Genomic DNA, 22,464 nt, shown 5'->3' with positions numbered 1-22,464 from the left:
AAGAATGCAATAAATATAAATATGGAAACTCTCCAAGGAGCCCTTATAGAGGTCATTTGTGTTGGTCACATTTTCTCAGGCTCCTCCCTCTCTGGGAGTGGATTATACTTCCTGGTGTTTGCCAATGACAATGAATGATGAGAGAAAGTGATAGGGTTTACTGCAAAGCCAGGATATTTAATTCCCACCCTCAAAGATTCTCTTTCTTGTTGCCATTATCCTGGAACTGTCAGGACAGTGATTGCTTTTCGGAAGTGTCTGTGATGAGCTTAGACCCATCTCCTCTGATGTAAAGAAATGAGCTTGTTAGGCTCCAGCCCTGAAAGTTTACAAGCAATGTTTCTACAGTGAATTCTAACACATCCTAGGAAGATTGTTACTACAGTGACTCTTAACCCATTCAAAGAAGGATTGCTTCTATAGTGAATCCTAACCTGTCCAAGGAAGATTGTTACTACAGTGTAGCTTTAACTCACCCAAAGAAGGGTTATTACTACAATGAACCCTACCCTACCCAAAGAAGGGTTATTACCACAGTGAGTCCTAGCCTGATCGAAGAAGATTCCGTGCTACAGTGTATCTTGACCCAACCAGAGAAGGATTGGTACTACAGTGTATTCTAACCCACCCCAAGAGGGATCACTACTACAGTGTAACCTGCATGTCCTGTCCAGTACAATTGTCTTGCACCGAAGACAAAGTAAATATACTACTGCTTTATTTCCTGTATTCAAATTAAGACAGCTTGTCAAGATCTGTGAGTTCTGCACTCACTTTACAGCAGCTATTGTTCTTTTAGGAATTTTCCTAAGATTCTTTTCCTGAAGACCTGTGTTCCCAGGTAATTTTACTGTTAGTGTATTTCATTAAAACCACGAGTTGTCATCTCTTGAACTTAATATATATTTATATTATACGTATGTATATATATATAAAACCTTTTAAAATGAATTATCTGAACTTTTACATCAATACAAAATAAGAAAATTATAAATGCATCATATTCATTGGCCCACTAAAGAATTCAAATGCAAAAGACATGGGAAGAGAAAATAAGAATAAGACAATAATAACATTTTTGACATAATATGAGTAACTTTTACTATTTTATTTAACCAGCATTCACCACCCATACTCATTTCTGCAATGTTTCTTTTTAAAAATCTAGACAAGTTTGACAAAGGAGCATTCTTATAGCTAAAAATTAAAAAACAGATATAACTTCAGGGAAGTATCATTGTTTAATGTGAAAGTCATGGAGAGTTAGGGTGCCCATGGCTCTAAACTCAGGTCTCAGATTTTTCCCCTGTGAGAGGAAGTATGCCCTCCCTTGTCTTTGAACAACAATGATAACCAGCGCAGGAATCCAGTGAAACCATATCTGTAAAGCTTTTGGCAAACCTAAAACTGTTGTAAAGGAGCAAAACTGAACTGCCTGGTTCAGGCCGGACTAGATCAGGAACTCTCCTAAAGACAGCGAGGGAAATAAAAGAGAACATGGTCAGATTCTTGGGAAGAAATCTCAGACGGTACACTCCTGCTTCCAGGGCCTTCTAAAGGAATCAGCCACCACATCTTTGTCACTTAACTTTTTTTTAAATCTGAACTGACAGATCGCTGGAGAATAACTGTAGGGAATAAGCCCCACACTGGCAGAGGGGATGGATTAAATCAACCATGAAAATAAGCACTGGCCCATGTGTCTATGGCCTAGAAGAAACAGGAGTGAACGGGGAGTGCTGTGTTAAATCCAGGAGCAGCAGCCATTGAATTGTTCCTAATATTTCCTCCTGCAAATCTCCATTTGAAATGAAAAGCGAATGATAGTGCTTCGAAAGTCAGGGTTCAGCTTGCCCGTCCTTGCCCATTTAAAGAATCCTACATGTTACTGTTTGATCAGCATAGAAACACGAAACATTTCTTCCTTTTCATTGATCCCTAATCTCATTTAGCAAATATGGATTCTATTGCACCTTAATGAAAGTAAAATTTTCCCTAGAAAATTCATGTTTAATAAGCATTAGCTTCAATTTAAAAAAAAATTAACAGTTGGCTTCCTAAGAAGAAACTGCCAGAGATCAAGACAACTATTCTTCACAATGATGGCTTTGTGTTCCCTGTACTCCCCATTTCACACACAAATGTGCTCTCTGTCCTAAACTAGCACAGTATCAAGACAGACAGAACATAGTCACAGCAATGCCCGGTGAATCTCCTTCAAACAACTTGGTTATGCACACAGTGAGAGGGAGCAATCATCCCCGGAACACTCCCCATAAGACTCTTCACCAAGTCTCTGCAAACTGCAAGAGAAGGATCTCAGAAACTGTGGATTAAAATTCTCAGGTGGGTAAACATAACCTCATCTTCAGAGCAAATGGATTTCAAATAGAGAATCAACTTTCCACATACAGTCCCTGCAGGGTTATGCAAACATCGGTCGAGAAAATCAAGGAACACATAGGATCTGTCCACGGGAACTCAATTTCCAATGCCTGTTAAAATTCTTGATGCCATTGCATCAAGACCGGAAGAGGACTTTCAAAACTTGATGAGGACCAGCAGAAGAGAAGCTTTTACAGCTTTCCTTTCATCAAGAAGATCTTACACTTACTAATAGAACTTCATCTCTTTGCCTTAATCATGTTATTAATCCCATGAGGAAATTATTCATTGTAGGCTTTGTTTCTTTAAAATTGGCTGGCACTCTCTAAGAATGTAAGCAGAAATCCCAAGGACTGGGAAGAGTGGGAACGTGGGAGAGAACTCCATAGTGCAATGATGTTGTAGATTGATAGCCTTGTTTAGCTAAGTGAGGGGAAAGAATTTCACTTTGGGGTGCTCACATACACATTAAAAATCTTGATTCTTTTCCAGATGGCTTTTACAATTTCTTTAGAGGAGAGTCTTTCCATTACCTTTCTGATATTTTAGGCCTAGTTTTGATCCATTCTGCTGAACAAGGTGGTGAGAAGGTTAACTGTTCTATAAGGAGACCTCAGCAAACTCCTAAATTCAGTGGGTTCTTATTGCACCTACACAGGTCAGCTTCTCTGACACCATTGGACAGGTGCTGCCCCTTCGTTCTGTTTCCCTGTCACCTGCCCCTCTTAGTGGTGAATCTGACATGTCTCAAAATTCATACTTGCTAACTGCACTTCAGTAAGAATGCACCCCAAAAACCTCAATAAAGGTAGGAGAGACTAGTGAGTTGACTTGCAATAAAATAATAATTTTAGAAAAGCATGAGAGAACGCCCCATTTCCAGGAGTCTGTTTTCCTCCCTTCCTAGCCCATCACACTTCTTTTCCTTTAGAGCAAGTTGTGTGCATGAAATATTCTTACAGATCCTAAGGAGATGGCTTGTACGAGGAAGAGGCTTCGGTTGAAGGTCAAGGAAGGAGCAGGCTGCACACACTTCTTGTATATCAGTAAAGCTGCTAGGACTCCCAGAGGCGACATCTTCTGCTCCCCTGGGAGCGTGCTTTAGAATGCAGATTTTGTACCACTCTGAATGTCCCTCCTAATAAGCTCCCTTGGTAATTCTGGCCCAAAGCCTGCAATGGGTTGCTGGGGGTGGTGGAAGCCATCAAGCTGAGACAGGCTTGGCTAGTTCAAACTAGTGATGGAAGTTTGCTTAGAACTTTCAGGGAAGAATTTTTCTGTTTAACCTAGACATCTCAAGCAATATGTAGATCTCTACCACAAATGCAAAGGAAAATAAAAGGGTAAGGGCCTCTGCAGCCATAATTTAGAATTAACTCCTGATGAAGTTGGCCGGGCATCCATCATCTCTAAGGTAGTAGTGATGTTTCCTGTTTCTGACTGTCGCCAAGAACAAAGCAGATTTACAAGCAAGTCTTCACCTTCTGTGAATTTTCAAAATCCTGTACCTAACTATCTATACTTTTCCATCTAATTTGAAAAATTTTTGTCTACTAATGCAGGTTGGACTTGTCCTCAGTGTGGGCACCAGAAATGATGGTTTCCTTGCATCCTTGGTTCAGCCTCATTGGATGTTATTTCCTAAGGTGTATGTGAACAGATGTTTAATTTACTAAGTCAGATTCTTCCTGTTAAATCATACTAGATCTTTTCTAATTACGATGAAGTGTGTAAAATTAGCCATTTTATTCGCCTTAAGCATATAGCTCAGCAGCAGTAGGCACCTTTACCATTATCTAGATCTAGAACGGTTTCATCATCCCCAACAGAAACTCCATAGCCATGAGCAGTGGCTCTCCCTTCCTCCCACCCCAGACCCAGTGTCCACTCCTCTGTTTCTGTTTGTATACATTTATCCCTCCTGCCTACTTCTACTAGTGAACCTATACTCTGGTTCCCGTGATGGTTCCTTTCAGTCACCATATTTTCCAGGTTGCTCATTTTTATTTTCTTAACTCTATTTCCCTCCCTTCATGATGGGGTAAGGGTGGGTTTGGAAAATCATTATACTCACCTTGTTCTTGGGGGGATACTTGGCCTCTTTTAAGAAGGCTTGCCTGCTTCTTTCCTCCTCAACTTGGGTTCTCTCCCTCTGGGTGCTCTCTCTCCCTCTATATACATTTCTTTCTTTATAGTAGAAAATATTTACAATAGAACAAATAAATAAATTTCTCAGATCATAAGCCAATAATTCATCGCATACATTAGCACAGAACAAAGGCTGCCAATTGTTCTATCAGTGCACATGTGCTGATCCAGCCACTAAATACTGTCACCGTCACTTCTGGACAAACCTGTAAGACTGCTTGTCCCCTGAGAACAGGACGTGGTTGGCCTTGCTTGGCACTGCCTCTTCCACTACAGAATAACCAGCACATAGTAAGGACTCGGTAACTATGTGTTGAGTAAGTGAATGCATATAATGATGTAAAGTAGAGAAATAATAAGTTACCAGGTGAGCCATAGCAGGATTCCTGCCCTGCAGTCCTCTAACAATACACAGAGGGCTGAGTAATGACCCCGCATAGCCTCCGACTTGAGGACTGTTCTTAACAGAGGAGAGTAACTGATAACAAGCATGAGGTTGCTATCCAGCATGTGTGTGCAAATATGGCACAATGGCTTTTGTTTGTTTTTGCCTGCTCGATTGAGATGGGGAAGAGAAAGACAGAGACAGAGATTTGGTATTAAAACTCAAATCTGTTCTTTCCCCTCCACAAGTAGCCAAGGAATTTAAGCTGAGAGATAAAGAAAAAGAGAGAGCTGGTAGATTATAGCCAGAGCTCAGTGGAATAGTCAGACACAGGTATATGGAACCAGATAGAACTGTGTGTAGCTTGTGTCTTTATCAGGGTTCTCTAGAAGCCCAGAACTCATAGGATGAATTTATATTTTTAGTGACTTCTTTAGATGGCTTACACATTGTAGTCTGAATAATCCAACAATACCGTCTTTGCCCTAAGAGTCTGTAGCTGTTCAGCTATGAGACTGAATGTTCCAGAGCCCCCCATCAGGTGCTGATAGCCTGGAGAAGTACTGGAGAGCCACTGATCTTCAGTCTACGATGGAAGGCTAGAAGCTCGGTTCTGCTATCAGCAAATGGTGGAGGTGGCAGCAGCGGCAGCAGCAACAGAAGTGTAAGCAAACTTGGCAACCAGGTAGACAAGCTCACCAGTAAGACTCAGACAAGCAGGCAAAAACCTTTCTCCCTGAGAGCTCCCTATAGGAGCTGCAGTCAGGATTGATATAAGAAGGTTCAGTGGTGTAACTAAGACAATCTCTCGGAGGCGCTCCCAGATACTAATCTATGGAGATCATTCTCCACGGGTGTTCTGAGAGGCTTATCCTAGATCCTGCCAAGGTGATAATATTAACCTTCCAACAACCACATTGTTGTTGGTTTTATGTCTCTGGTCCATCCTTTCCCATCTCTGATACTTCCTACGTCTATTGACAGAACCCTTTGTTTCTAATTGAGGATACTTTGTTCTCCATACAGATTCTGTTCAAGTATCTTGGTTCTACAAGACTCTTTCTGTCAGGTCCTGTCCTACAATTCTGTGTCACTGTTCTGAAAACAGCTGGAAAGATGTATAGGAACAGGGAAGTTGCTATCCGGTGGTTTCATCTCACAAGAAACTCAGGTCCATCACTAGAGGGCATGCCTAACCTGCAGCCCAGTATAGTTAAGAATAAAGCCCAACGATTTCTCAGAAAATTAGGAAACAACCTTCCTCAGAACCCAGCAATACCACTTTTGGGTATATAGCCAAAGGATGCTCAATGGTGCCACAAGAACATGTGCTCAACTATGTTCATAGTAGCACACTGTTTGTCATAGCCAGAACCTGGAATCAACCTAAATGACCCTCGACCAAAGAATGGATAAGGAAAATGTGATACATTTACACAATGGCATACTACACAGCAGAAAAAAAAAATGCCGTCTTGAAATTTGTAGGCAAATGGATGGATCCAGAAAACATCATATTGAGTGAGGTAACCCAGACCCAGAAAGACTAATATCATATTACTCACTCATAAGTGGTTTGTAAACATAAAGCAAAGAAAACCAGCCTACAAATCACAATCCCAAGAAACTAAAAGCAGAAGAATTGAGAAGGGCTTGGTTTAAGGCAAGACAGTACCACATTGAAGGAGAGTGGGATTCAGCAGATGGGCGTGTTTTCATTTCTCCAGGATCTCATGGACTCTTTAAAATGCAGGTACAATCAGCTCAAGTTCTGAGACAGAAGCTTCAATAAGCTGAATTATAGACTGAATCTATAATAAATGTGCATAAACTTCTCCATTGTTTTTATTCTCTAGGCAAAACTGCATAACAATTAGCCACTTACACACGTTATATATCGTCATTGTAAATAGATGTAAGCACCTGTGAATTTGGGTCTCCACAGAAGTCCTGGAACCAAAACCAATCTCCAAGGAAACAAAGGACAGATATCTACTCTTTCCCTTTTACTCTGGGCCTTGGAGCTGAGCACACGTGATACTCATCCTATGCAATGCTGCTGACCATCCAGGTTGTGTGGTCTTAGTTAACTGTAGGATTCACTATGGCAACGTTAAACATTCAAAATGAGAAATTGTTTTTAATGTATAGTTGAAATATAGAAACTGGACAAATGGCAAAATGCAGGTTCTTGGCTACTCCTTGGTCATATTAAATTATTTATTTGGAAAATTTCAGGCCATTTTATCACAGGCCTCTCTTGGCTCTAGGAAGTTGTGAGTCTGAGAGAATTTTGTTTTCCAATTTCACAGTCTTAAGTATTTAAATTTTCCAAGGTTTATTTTGTACACGTCTCTTTCACAGGTGCTTACATCTTTTGTGGCCTAAATTCCATATTTAACATTGGCCCTGTTCAGTGTATTGTAAATAGATATAGGAAATAAATACAAGAAGACAATAAAATCTTGGCCATTTGGGGTCAGCTTTATTCTCCAACACAACTTTTTGCCTGCAAACACCGTTTTATAGTCCTTGAACTTTCTCGGTTTACTTAATTTTTATTTTCCATGCCCATATTTCATTAGGGTTTATAATATGAGTTACTGTGGTTTTGAACTTGAAATCACTGGGGAGACGGTTTAGACACTTTTTGAACCAAGGTTGTATACTCTCACTTTCTACCTCCTTTGCACCTCCACATTGTGACCACATCTGATTTTCTGTCTCCATCTTTCTTCAGATGCAAATCAGTTTACCGGGTGCAATATGGTTTTGCTCAGGTTTGTGCCTTTACAGTCAAACTGCTATTAGAGGAATATCTGAGTAATATGTGCTCATGGACACAGAGCGTTGAAGACACATCTGGGACTCTGTCTCATTAGTAGGTTAGGGTCTGTCACACTTGTCTGCCAATACCTATCTGCCAATATTCTGAAGTCTTTCCAGTTCCTAAGTGCTGATTTAGATAAATGCTTTTCTAATACAAGTGAAACCATGTGGTATTGAATGCGGCCACGAAAATAAGCGCTGATGTATGTGCCCCTGTTGGAAGAAGCCTAGAGAGACCTGGCTTGAATCAGGTAGGAGGGGAGGTGCAATTAGGTTCCAGTGTCTATAACTGCGCCATAAAAATGTCAAACCTCAATCTTCCAGGAATCCCAGAATGTAAGGGATCTTGAGGGTCAAAATTGATTTTGGATCCTTGGTTTTCTATCAAACATGATTTGGTGTATTAAGAAATGCCAGAGAAAATAACAAAATAGGCTTTTTTTCTTACAGTTTTGGTAATGAGGACAATGACAGGGTCATCTATGAGTCACCTAGACCTTTAGAGTCACTTACAAGCCCCAGGATAGTCTGGGTGCCCTTGAAAAGCAGGATTCAGACTTTTTGAAGAGACCTGGAGTGATTCAATGATCCAGGCAGGACTTTTGTCAAACTGGCCATTGTGACTCTCCTCGTGGTACCTGAGATCAGAGAACTGGCATTTGGTGACCCTGGGAAACACTATTAACCACCAGAGTGTCTGTATTGCCCTCTTTGAGTAAACCTGGATTATTATCTGAAATCTAACTTATGCCAAGGCTGATTGTGAGCACTTTTCCCCCACCATATCCCCGAAGTTTAAGTGTCTTGGAACTTCCTTGACTCTTAGTTCATTCTGTCTGTCTCAAACTTTCCTGCAAAGAAGTCACTCTAGTTATGTAGACTTTGGGTGTTTCTCCAGCTAGTGATTCCCTCTATTTCTTCCCAAATCTTTTTTGTGTAGGCCCACATCCAATAACGTGCGGCCCTCACCTCTCAGGCCACAGAACTCTTCTGATCTGGCTCTGTTAGGTTTACACCATCCATCATTCAACTGATTAACAGTTATGAATCCAGCTTATACATCCAGGATTCTGTAATAATAGTACCGAATAGTACCTTTTTTATGAATTGATATTATTTCCTCAAAGACACTATAAGCTTCTAGAAGGTAGGACTCTATCTCCTTAAATCCTACATCTTGTCTGGCACCGTGCCAGCATCTAGGTGGCATTCAATGTCTCTTATAAAATGATTCCTTACAAAAGTAGCCATTAGTTAACTTCTTTGTTGGGTACCCTCAAAATATGGCTCAGTACCCATGCATTTTCAGGTATATCTGTTGTATGAAGGTATGTACATTGTATGGTATTTCGTATCACATATATCTCTAGATTTAAAGACTGAGCTTGCCCTGTACCTGAGAGACAATGTTGCTGGCTTGGTGCAGAGACAGCTTTACACACACACACACACAACTCAAGAAAAGCCAAAAGCATTAATTTATTCTCTTAGCTCTTTGAGATGCTAATATATCTAACCAATTCACAGCCACCAGCCACAATCCCTTCGGTTTAAGAGCTTTGTCTGATCAGCGAGCAAAAAATAATTAAATCATCCAGGGTTCTTTTACTCTGAAAACCTGAGACATCTGTGCTCTCTTTAAAGCAGAACACACATTGAAACCAGGATGTCTGAGAAAATTGGCGGAGGTCTGAAGTAGCAAGTGAAAATGATGCCACTAATGGTGTTGATGATGGGTGGAAAGGAGATTACTAACAATTTAGTGTTCTGTTCTTAACTCCAGTCAAGCATTTACCAAAAGAATTAAATGGGTTGAACTTTGAAAAATCTAAATCAGATCTTGAAAGCATGAGTATATTTTGCAGGTGGAAAAGAAGGGAAAGAGGGAGAAAGTGCTTCAAAACTCTCTCCATCCCTGGTGCACCTCCTTAACGCAGTGCTTTTAAAGCAATGTTCAGAGCTTTAAGACTATCTGCTGTGTTCCATTCTGGTCTGAAACTGTAAGATTTTCGTAAGAAATGACTTTGTTTCATCCAGCGTCCCGCAGTCCTCTACCATATCAAGGAGCTTCCAGGAGAGAAGCCAACGTTCTGTAAAAGGGGGCTTGGTCATGATGCACAAGACAAGTCATCAAGACACATGTATCTGTTCTGTTGGTTTCACGCCATCCTTCCTGTCTTCCCTGCAGCTACCTCATCCCTGAACTCCCAACTGCAACAGCTCCAGCAGCTCCAGCTCCAGCAGCAGCAGCAGCAGCAGCAACAACAACAACAGCAACAGCAACTGCCTCCTCCAACACCAACCAGCCAGCACCCACAGCCAGCCTCACAGGCGCCCTCACACTCTCAACAGCCACAATCCCAGCCCACGCCGCCCCACCAGCCACCACCTGCCTCACAGCAGCCATCGGCTCCCCCAGCTCAGCTGCCGCAGGCTCCTCAGTCTCAACAGCACCAATCCCACTCCCACCCCCAGAGCCAGAATCAGTCATCTCCAAGCCAACAGAGCTCAAGTCCCCCTCAGAAACCCAGCGCATCTCCAGGACATAGCCTTCCGTCACCGCTCACGCCGCCCAACCCTCTACAGGTATGCTTTCCATCCTTCTCAGGAGGAGGGACTCCCCCATGGTGTGGTACAGTCCCCAAAGCCAGGAGGCCAGCAAGACATAGCATCCTGTTCCGCAGTGTCCAATTCAAATTGATCTCCTAGACTTAGGGAAGAGGAAGCAAATGGCAGGCAGCTGGGGAACGAAACAAATGTAAACGAAACAAATAGAAGTCCATTGACGCTGCCCTCCGAAGGATAAATGTTATGTCTTTCTTTCAGTGAGAGGACAGCGGTGTAAGTGCACTTGTAGCCTGTAATAACTCCATTTTATGATACTTTTTGAAGGCTGCAAAGATAGCATCCAATTAAAATTATTACTAGCACAGTTTTGTAGCCCCGTGGAGAACTGCATCTCCTGTCCACGAGGCTTGCTGGTTATTTCTCTATATTATGAATACAACAATGCCTTCCCTTCAGTACTTTCGGCTCTTTTGTTTTTATTTTTCTAAATACTCTCTGGGGTTAGGAGGGCAAAGAATTTTAGCCCCAGTCTTATGTCCCAGATTCCAGCCATTACTTCACAGACTAACAAGTACTCTAAATGTATGCCCAGGGCCTCAACAAATCTGCATCTTGATACAAGATAAAGCAGCTGTGTATTTACTTTATTACTGTGAAACTGAAGTAATAAAAAATCAATACTTTAGGTTAATCATGAATGCTTATCTTTAACCCACTATCATTGGAGAGGAATGAAGAACATTCTGGAATATATAACTTTAACTTCAGAAAGACATTCTTTAGAACAGATTAGCTTCTAAACAGAATGACTGGGATGCCAAGGCAGGAGGTATCAGCTACCTGTTTTTCAACTTACATGAGGCACTTTTTCCATGAGATTCCAAGTGACTCAGGATATTCCTAGGTGTGATGACAAGCAAGTGAACAGTTTAGGCATTCACTTCAAGGCCAATTAGCCCTTCCACCTTCTCTAGAGGTGAGCCTTATCCAGTCTCCCCAATCCAAGGATGACACCAGCAATGGCATTTATGGCTGTTAAACAGGAAAACAAACAAAATCACACAGATCAGCACACAGTCTAAAGGCAGGTATATTAGGAATTTAGCAATTTAGAACTGATTTTATTTGATGACCCATTGCTTTGCCTCTTTGAACTTGCTCACTTAGAGTGGTTCCAAGTTTACCTGGAAATCCAAACACTGACTGAGGAATGATTGTGATTTCCTGGTTAAAGGTGGTTAAAGGTGACTTTCACCCTGAGCACATTCCTAAGTCAGGGCTAAGGTGTATTTTTTCACAAATATTACAAGGGAAAGACAACCTAACAATTTTGACATGATACTGAAATGAACTCAAGCTAGAAGTGTTTTCCTGGGACCCCTAACGTCTGAAGGGAGGGTAGACGTAATCAAATGCCACATGCCCTGCTCAAGCAGCCCTGGTGTTAGCAGCTGAAATGTGTCTCTGTCATTCCAGAGACAGTTTAAAGCTTTTTAAGAACAGTTAGCCCGGCAGTGGTGGCACACGCCCTTAATCCCAGCACTCAGGAAGCAGAGGCAGGCATATCCCCATGGGTTCGAAACCAGCCTGGTCTACAAGAGCTAGTTACAGAATAGGCTCCAAAGCTACAGAGAAACCCTGTCTCAAAAAACCAAAAAGAAAAAAAGAAAACAAAAAGAAAAGAAAGAACAAACAGTTAAACACAGTTAAAGTAGACAGACCTAGACACCAAGAGAATCAGTGACTTTTACACTCTATAGCACACTACCTGATAGAAACAATGTGTTTTAATTTGACTCACAGTGTTGGAGAGTTGCAGTCCATAATAGCAGAAGAGGGCTTGGGGAGCAACTCAGTCTGTAGCCACAGTGGATGGCAGAGCCTGTTCACAATTGTAAACCAAGAAGTACAGACCAAAGCAGGAACCAGGGACTGCCTTTAAATGACTCATCCCCAGGAATGGATTTCTACCAGCCACGCCCACCTAGAGGTTCTACAGCCTCCCCCAAATAGTCCCACCAGCACAGGAGTAAGTTTCAAACAGGAACCTGCAGGAGATGTTCAGATCCAAACCACGAAAAGATGCGATTAAACATTTCTACACTGCTCCCACCGAGACACCAAACTAGGTTACATCACCAAAGAAAAAGTCATCCTGCCTTGAGAGATGGCATGACTTACACCTGCCCAAGTTGTTGATTATAATCCAGAGTTGTTTCCCATTTAGTAAAATCCAGCTTGGAGCTGTGTAGACGCCAATCTTCACAGAACACTGACAATACCTGCTAAGTCAGCTCCCAGCTGCCGTGGAAATTCCGAGCTGTTTAGTTCTGTTTCACTTTTCAGCCAAGGAATGTTCAAAGTCACATTTTGTCTCCTTGGAGTCCTGATAAAATATTCTCATTTGCTTGTCAGGATTTTTGCTTCTAAACTTAATCAATATATTTATGATATTTAAGTGGACCTGAATGAGTGACCACCAACGAAATGCCTTGTTGAAAGTTTAAAACCATTGCTAAGCAGATACAGAATTAAACTTTGTAACATGAGGTCTGCTTGTTGGGGTTTCTGTCCTGCCCAGTTCCAACAGTCGTTAGGTCACAAAGAATCACACAGAGGTCTACATAAGTTATAAGACTGATTGGCCCATTAGCTCAGGCTTCTTATTAGCTCTTATAACTTATATTAACCCATTATTCTTATCTATGTTAGCCATATAGCTCGGTACCTTTTTTGGCAGGGCAGGTCACATCTTCCTTCTCCTGTGTCTGGGCAAGACTGCGAGAAGAGCATCCTTCTTCCCAGAATACTCCTGTTCTCATTGCCCTACCTCTACTACCTGTCTGGTTGTCCCGCCTATACTTCCTGCCTGACTACTGGCCAATCAGCATTTATTTAAAACATAATTGACAGAATATAGAATTGTCCCACACCAAAACTTGAAGAAGTCTCTGTCAACAAGAATAAAAGCCTGATGTCAGACATGTGTAAAGAAAGGGAGAGTTTCATGGTCTAAACTTTTCTCCGCAACACTCACTGTGGGGCTTTTGAGTTTGTGGAACATGGAAAGTCTGAACTCTTAAAAAAGAAAACTACTCTAAAGGCACCATGCATACATTTAATTCTCAGTGGTAATGATCTTTATGAAATAGAATAAAATGTATGATCTGAAAATTATTCAGGGAATAAAGATCAACTAAATTTGTATGTGACCACTTAAGTTTCGTTTTTATGATTCTTTGTTTTGGTGTGGCCTTTATCTTCCTACATTATGCAAACTCCATCTGACAAAGAGCATTTTAAAACTGTGCAGCATAGATTATGAGGGAAAGCCAGGGCATCAGAAGGCCCTTTTTGTTTTCTATTTGGTTCAAAACCATTTTGAAGGATAACAATTATTTCTCAAGCTCTATACTGTGATGTTTTCAGAAAAAAAGTCCTAAATGAACACAGGTTGTGAAGACAGATTAGGGTGAGGTCATTTTTCAAGATGGAGGGAACAAAGTGAACAATGCTGGCAGGTAGCAACACCTAGACAAAAAGTCTCCAAATAGCTCCTGTCACGGTTTTCTGTAAAATTGCAGTATAATTTGATTTCACTTTTTCACCCAATTCCATGAAATGGATTGCATTTACAAAACCAGATTGTTGTTTCGAGGCAGACAAGACTCTAAAGCGTTACCCCTCCAGAAAACCCTGGGTAAGAGAGGAACTTTGTTCATTCGTTTTGATCATTTAGGGGCCAGGAAAGGGTGGGTCTAGAGTGAACAGCAGAAGCTGAGCCTGCATGGCTGTGTTCTCCACCGAGACTCAGAGTCTGCTCACTCCGGACTTCCTTCAGTCCCAGGAGGCTGAGGAGAGATGTTCTAAAGAGTGAAGGGGAATCTCACAGGTCCTCAGGAGCCAGGCAGTCAGGGGGCGCACAGGCAGGTGTGGGCAAAATGCAAAATGAACTTAAGTAGAGTTCATGGGACAGAAAAGTGCAGTGAGGACTGAAGTTAGTCCCTGGATTCAGGGGTGCTTCTCAGCCCATGCCCCTTCATCTTGCTGTAGCTCATCTGCATCAGAATGGGCAAGGATCTGAAACAATGAAATAGAAGAAAGCTTTTGATAGGGAGGACTTCTCCACATTGGTCGAATGTGGCAGAGAGCCTGTGAGCCTGAGAATGGTGAGGCCCCTCCTTTCCAGCCCTTGGAGACTGCTTTCCTGGAATGCCCTGCAGAGTTTTCCGTGCACTGGAGACATCACAGGCATTCTGCTGATGTCCTAATGAGCAGAAAAGTTCTGACAGGCACTGGTTGAAGCCCACTGTGGCATACTGGAAAGTTGGTGGCTTCTGTCTCATCCCAAGTCACTCGTGGCTTTTGTCTGGTTATTGTAACCCTCTGAGTGTCATTTGCCTCATCTGCCAATTCTAAGAATCTTTTCAGGCCTCTGCACGCATGATCCAAATGTTGGTAGAAGTCTAAGCCTTTATTGGGCTGCCGAAAACCTTATTTTCAGATTTTTCTGAGTATTCTTCAAGGTCAGGTGAATTTCTTCCCACTCAGCTGGATGGCAAAGTGGAGAGAGAGTGGAAGACAAGTGTAAGTGGGATAATGACAGCAGAAGAAGGTTTTAGCTTAGCCAGAGAGCACAAATTAAACTCAAGTTTGTATCCTCAGAGAGTCGCGGCTCTGCACTCTCAGCCCAGATTGTTTTGCCGCACCTGTGCATTAGAGAAGCTTAAGGAACGAAATGCTGCATTTAACCCCGGCCTTCTGCGAACCATCTTGCATGGCAGGAAGCAGGATAATCTTTTCCTTTTCTTGTTGTACTGCACATTTTAATAAACAACAGAGGGACAGAGAGGGAGATGAAACAGGAGCAAAAATAAATAAATAAATAAAATAAAATAAAATCTATGCTTGTATGAAAAATGAAGGGCCTGATCACCTCCTCAGGCACAGAAGACGGTATAAGAAGCATTTTTACATGTGAGCATTTGCTGATATGCAGGTGTAGTAACAGCCCAGTAAAGAACCTTGGTCAGAATCCCACCTTGGTTACACAGGGGCATGACCTTCTGACCTTCTGGACAATAGTTTCCCACTGGCCCACTCTGCATACACTCACTGTCAATATGTAATAGGGAAGGGGAGTGTCACACCCCTTTTTGAAACAGAAAGTCCAAATCTTGAGAAGTAGTTCTTTGCATTATTTTTAAGCAAGTTTTCTTCAACAATGAGCCCACCTCCTCACCATTAAAAAGGCCAAACTCCCTCTCCCTTCAGCAATTAATATTGATCAGTTTAGCACAAGGCTCCTGGCTACAGGATTTCTCATTCGTAAAATTAAACCCTTCTGAGGCCCTTTCAGTTCCTTTTGAGCTTTGCATTAGAAATCAGTAACACTGCGTGGTGTTGGGGCCCCGCACGTGTACACTAGTATACAACCTCCTTAGACTGTGATCAGTTCTGATACGACAGACATCTCTGCATTCACACGGGCAGACACACTTACAGAAGTGAGACTAAGGTAAGACAATATGGTTCTCATCTCAGATGCAGAATTTAGGAGCACCCCCAAAACACGCTAATCGAAAAAGATACTAGTCTCATGCAGTATTTTAAAATTTCAAATAGCAAACATCCATCATCAGTAAGATCTCAGGTTTTAATCTCTAAAGCCAGGGTGAGTTGTAGCCCATTCTAAAGCACAAGGGGAAATACAGGGAACAGTGATGCACTGGCCTGAACTTGAGACTTGCATTTTCAGGGTTAAAAGGCTGCATTAGGTTGCTTTGCATCTTAACCCTTAATGCAGAACCCAGGACTTCCTTACTCATGCCTCCTCCACCTGTTGCTACCAGATGTGTTAAGGATGTGGTTAGCAAGCATTCTCCACAGCCAAAGGCATCCCATCTGTTGGAGGTTTCAGTATGCCTTACTTTCTAGATGTACTGGGAAATGCACCCAATTTTTGCAGAGCAGGGAAACAAAGACATATTGGCTAATAGATTAGGAAAGGATTGGGGCTTGTGAATCCATCTTCCTCTTTGTTCACGACTAATAAAGCAATCTTTTTTATTTTGACTGAAATATTAGGACAATCAGATAACTTTTCTGGATGACTGATTTTCCTTAACTGTTTTAGGATTTTCTGAAATCAAGTAAAGTTGCTAAACATGTATCATGCTGTCACCATGTAGCCAACACTCTACCACAACAGTCCAATCACAAAGACCTTGGCATGGGCTGGGAAACATTTCCTCTTGGCCTAAAGATCCAAAGAAAACTTGATTATCATGGATGAGAAAATCCAGCAAAACTCAGAGATTTACTGCGAAAATTAGATGTAGTACACTAATAGAGATGTTTTGTGTGCTATCAATTTGCCGAGCAAACCTTCATCAACCTGTAGTTGTGAAAGAGTAATACTATTTCGGTTCACACCACCATCCAGAAGATTGAGGCCTTTACTCATGATTCGGCCATACAGCAAAAGGCCTAGTGGGAAACAGGACTCCCTTTGCCCATCTGTATTAAGCGTTGAATAAAATAAGCAAAATATATTTACCCATATACTCTTCAAAGGACCATTTTTCCTTTTATGAAAGAAAGAAAATCTCCTTTAACAAAAACCTCAGTTCAACATTACTGACATTTCAAAGAATTTATTACAAGCATTTGAGATCCGGGAGGAACAACAAAGTTTATATTGCTTTGAGAGTGGCAGGGGAAAAAATTAGTTTACCAAGAATATACTTATACACTGCAGTGATTCTTTGTCATTGTTTGGATTTACCATTCCACTGTACTCTCTGCCGATTAGTCAGATCGTGGGGAAGGGATTTAACAAAGCAGGCAGTGTGGCCTCACCACTCACTGCGAAAACTCACATCAAATAGTGAGAGACGGAAAGCGTGTACAAGGTAGCGGTGGTGGAAATTATTGCAGCATTTAAATGTGGCAAGTCCTAAGTTGTCAAATACAACAGACCCACTGTGGTCATGACAATGGGGCAGATCCATGAGCTCAGCACGGAGCCTGGCACCATACACCTTCTAGTCCCAGCACTGGCTATTGACAGGAGCTGGTGAACCAATGCCCAGATAAGTGCAGAATGGTCTGAAACCCTTTTACCTCCGTGTTCATAAATGTATCATTTGGCTGACGCTTTTCTCTGAACAAGCAAAACTTGCATTTATGTGAACTCAGTATAATATTCTAGTACTTTAACACTGTGTTATTCTTTATGTCTTAGCCTCATTTCCCACAAGTTTGAAGTAAATTTTCCATGGGCTTTTAAATTGACTCCCAAATCATAGACTCGCAAGTGAATATTCTCTAGGTTGTAAAAACTAAAGCACTTTTACCAATCTCTGCAAACATTTGGTGAGCACAAATGGTGTGCATTGCAGCCTTGAGAGGATCAGCAGATCAGACTTGGTGGCACCTTAGAAAGTGTCTTGTCAAAGCAGACACTGCTAGGATCAAATGCTACCTCTGAGGAACACCCGGGTCAAGTCAGCACATCCAGCTGAGCCTCAGTTTCCTCTGTGACTGGAGAGTGGAGCTGGGAATGAAATGTAATGGCGTACGGGAGAGCTATTGATATGGTTCCAGAGGATAGAGCTAGGGCCCGGTGGTGACTATCATTCATTGACTGTAGCTATTCTAACCTGGGGAGGTAATGAGACCAACAGATGCACTTGGACCAATGCAAGCAATTAATCTTGGGCTACAAAAATGCATGCACTCATAGTGTTTACCCCTGAGCCTTATCTTGTGACCGTGAGTCAGAAAGGTGAAGGGACTCTGAAGGGGACGTTTAACAAAGGCTGTTGAGAATCTCCAAGGGGTGTAAGCCAGAAAGAAAGTAGATGCTTGCATTTAATCCTGATGTTCATTAACCACCTCATTTTAAAGACTTAAACCTGCAAAATCTCATTTTTACCATCAATATTATTAAGAACCAGAATAAACTTACTTCTAACTTACCAATGTAGTTTCTAACATGTAAATAAAGGGGGCCTTGTTTACTTATTGTGAGTGTGTGTGCCTGTGTGTGCGCTCACACATGCGCTCACATGATACATAAGCAAACTAGAGGACAATTTTAGGAAGTTAGTTCTCTCCTCGGGTTGTGTAGTCCAATGGAAAGTGCCTTTACCTTACCAGACCAAAGAATCTTGGTAATGTTAGCTCTTCTGCTAGCTTTTGAGACTTAGTTGTGCTTTTATTACAAGAAAAGTTTATATTAGATGATATTTTAAACCTTTCTAGATCCACATTCTATTCATGAAATGAATAGTATGTTTTGATGGCAAGGGGAAAACTCAAACACGTGCACTATATTCCGTAAAATATATGCAATGTTCAAGAAATACTCCTAATATTGGACTAATATTTATAGTATTTTGAAATTTACATGTGTGTTTTCATATTCATTATTTTATTCATGGCCTCAAGATCTGAAGCTCTAAACATTTATTAAATAAAAATTTCTGTATATCTTACAGAAATAACTTCAATTTCACATTTCTACACAACCCAAAAGAAACTAAAATTATTTACAAATATTGAGTCTCAAAAAATTGAAGCAACTTCCTAAGCATCATTAAAACTGACAGAATTTGTACTCCAGTGTAGGTGTGATTTCAAATTGTCATCACTTATATTTTTCTACATCTGTAATGTGTATTTTGGATGTCAGTGACCTATATGTTTGTGTGTTTTCCTTCTCTCTCGCCATCTCCCACTGCTAAGACTTAAATATTGAACTTATGAGTACAAAAGCAGAGGTTGGAAGGGCACCCTGTTGGGAATACCATCCCCAGAGTGTCCACAGACCTAGCACAACAGAGTTGCTTCTCGGAGTGGCTGTCCAGTGGAAAGCACAATTCTGTCCTTGGCCGCTCAGTGAGTCTGTCTGTGAGGTCAGAAGAATGTGCAATGGAGGGAATGCTTAACATTTGACTGCTACTGTCTCTTTTGAGTCTCAGAACTAGTGGCTATGTCTGAAAACCCAGTTGGGTTCCGACTAATGCACATTCCTAGCTCAGTCCATATTGTCTGAATTACAGTTTGACAGTGATGAGTTCAGTACCACTTTGTTTTCTCTAATAGGAGATACTTAACTGTCACTAAAAAAAAGAAGTAAAGTTAGGAATCCCTTCGTTTTCTCTGCTGGACTCTTCAGAGTGGGGCCTCTCTCCTTGTATTTTATTGTGGCGATACAGGGCACTTACAGCTTGTAAAGAAAACAAAATATTTTAAGAGCTCGGATAAGAGAAGGTTGAAAATAATCTCTCTTGCTATGCTAGGAAAGTTCTCCAGGCCATGATCTGTAAGACTTAAAAGGTTAAATCTTGTTGATTAGGGGGAAATACCTTTGTATTGCTGCCTATGATCTTAAAAAAAGATGTTCCTTTCAAACTCAGCACACACAGTACTCTGCATACAAATGGACTTGCTGACCTAGGGCTAAAGCCAAGTGCACCTCGGAACCAACCTGAACAGGCAGAAAGTCAATGATGGCACAAACCAAAGATATGTTTGTATTTTGAATTGCCTATAGTATAAGAATTACATGGACCCCATTTGAAATGTCTTCAGCGCACGGTCCACACACCATTGTGGCAACTAGTCTCTTCCATAATTCTCTTCTTACCAGAAAGGAAGACTGGCCTATAATCAAATACGGTCTAGGCTTCTGGGACCTTGTCAACTTGGCCACTACTATTCTCTCTCAACTTGTTTAACTTAAGCTACACAGACCCATAATCTTACAGCTGCCCTTTGTCCCCAGTTCTTCCTCTTTATTTTTTCAAAAGGAAGTTGTCAGTCTCTTTAGTTGGTCTCAGCACTGGCAGAACATTAGCAGCAATGAGCTTTTTGAATACGGATACGTAGGATCCACCTAAAGTGGTGCTTCTCAACCTGTGTTTCTCTTATCGGATATTCACACAAAAATTCATTATAATAGCAAAATTGCAGTTATGAAATAGCAACAAAATAACTTCATTGGGGGTCAGTACAGCATGAGGGACTGTGTTAAAGGACCGCAACATTGGGAAGGTTGAGAACCACTGACCTACAGGTCCTAAGTGAAGATAAGCATGCGCAGCTCTCAAACTCCCAAGAAGCCTCCAAAATGGAGATAAGGTAAGCAACCAGCTATTTTCTTAATACTAGAGTCCAAATGACCCATTTCTAAAATGGTGAGCAAAAGCTTTGTCTGAAAGTGTTGACTGCATGAGTGAGCCCTTACTACTCTTAAGATACAGAGATCTTCATTTCGATAAAGAATGAGCCAGTGTCACTTGCACTGTCTGCCTCTCCGGAAGTGTACTGCATCAGGGAATCGTGGCTTATTATCTACATGACCCAAACTCTACATGCATCTGTAGGGGGAGAGAATCTTAGTGATGTGTATTTGACACCTAGAATATTATAAGGGAAATAAACAATCCTTTTTTTATTATTTAGTACCCTTTTAAAGATCTGAGTGTATTAGATGTCCTTCTGTGGCTAACTGCTGACCCTTCTAGAAAGGCTTCTTCAACTTTTCAGATCACAAACCTCTTTTTATCTTAGGAAGTCTATTGATATATGGAATTTCTTTAGAAATTAAACATTTACTGATAATAAATTTCAAAAAAATTCTTTTGAAACAAATTTCATATACATATAATTTTACCTCCTATGATGGACTAAGTAAAGTTTAGACACTAATGACAAATTGCGTGATCACTTTTAAATAAAGAATGAAAGTTTTCTTTATATTTATTGTGTGTGTGTGTGTGTGTGTGTACATATACCACCACACACATGAGAAGGTCAGAGGACTCTCTACAGGAGTTTCCTTCTACCATATGGGTTCTGAGGATCAAACTCAGTTTGTCAACCTTGAAAACATGTATCCTTACCTACCAAACCATCTCACCAGCTCCAAAAAAATGAGATGTTAGTCAAATACTTGATGCTGCAGGATGTAGGATATCTTCAACAGTTTTCAGAGTGGATCAATATTTTTATTTCAGTGCTGAGAATATTTACACAAATGTGAAATACAGAATTGCAGAACTGCGTTTAAAGATATTTCAGAAATTGTTGAAAATTCTGTTCTAATTTCAAGCCAAAATTCATTTAGTGACTGTGATGAACAATTGCGGTTGTCAATTTGATATACCTGGCAAGAGGGAACATCAGCTTATGAACTGCTTCCATCAGATTGTCCTGTCTATCGGATTATTTTCTTTATGCTAATTGATGTAGAAGGGCCCAGTCTGTGGTAGCCAGTAACACCCTGAGCAGCTTATCTGGAACTGATAGAAAGCTGCCTGGACAGGAGCAGTAGGCAGTAGACAGGAAGCCAGTAAGCAATAGTTCTGTGTCTTCTACATCAAAGGCCCTGCCTTGACTTTCCTCAATGACAGACATTATCTGGAAGGTGAAATAACCCCTACTGTCCTCAAGCTGCTCTTGGTCATGATATTTATTAGGACAACAAAAAGCAAACTAGAACAGAAATTGTGCTGGAAGTAGGTTTTGTTTTTTTGTTTTGTTTTGTTTTGTTTTGTTTTTTTGTGATTGACCTGACCATGTTGATTTGAGGGAGAATTATAGGAATTAAGGGGGACTGAAAAATTTTGACTGGAAAAACCTTTGGCTGTTCAGAGCTTGATAAGATATTGTTGTGGGGGCTTGGGGAAAAACAGGTTGTTGAAACAAATGTGGAGGTCTGGCTTGTGATGTGTCAGAGCGAAGCGCTCTATCAGGACTGCTCCTATGGTATATTTGAATGAGAATGTAAGCTTATGGTGCCTTGGATGAAAAGGGCCTCCATAGACTCATGTATTTGAATGCTTAGTCCCCAGTTGTTGGAACTGGTTGGGAAGGATTAGGAAGTATAGACTTGTTGGAGGGGGCATGTGACTGGTGTGGGCTTTGAGGTTGAAAAAGCCCATGCTATTTCCAGTTAGTTCTCTTCGCTTCTCTCTGCCTTGAATTTGTAGATCAGATGTGAACTCTTAGCTGTTGTACCAGTGTGCCTTGCCAGCCTTCCTGCTGCCATGGTCCTCACTATGATGGTCATGGACTCTAACCTACTAGAACCATAAGCCCCAGATAATGGTCAACTGAGGCTGGAAATTGGCTATGAT

At 41.2% G+C, this 22,464-nt stretch overlaps 1 protein-coding gene across 1 annotated transcript in view; it reads left to right on the top strand.

Moving 5' to 3' along the window:
• The window catches only part of Pou6f2 (POU class 6 homeobox 2), a 468,024-nt gene that overhangs the window by 344,067 nt on the left and 101,493 nt on the right, over positions 1–22,464 (top strand). Inside the window, exon 5 of the mRNA XM_057787835.1 lies at positions 9,936–10,333. Within this exon, the coding sequence (XP_057643818.1) occupies positions 9,936–10,333 (398 nt within the window). The remainder of the gene's footprint in view (positions 1–9,935; positions 10,334–22,464) is intronic.

The sequence above is a fragment of the Chionomys nivalis genome, chromosome 13 (assembly GCF_950005125.1).
Source record: "Chionomys nivalis chromosome 13, mChiNiv1.1, whole genome shotgun sequence".
In the NCBI taxonomy this organism is placed as follows: domain Eukaryota; kingdom Metazoa; phylum Chordata; class Mammalia; order Rodentia; family Cricetidae; genus Chionomys; species Chionomys nivalis.
Note: the sequence above shows the minus strand (reverse complement) of the source record. Positions and strands in the feature narration are given on the sequence as shown.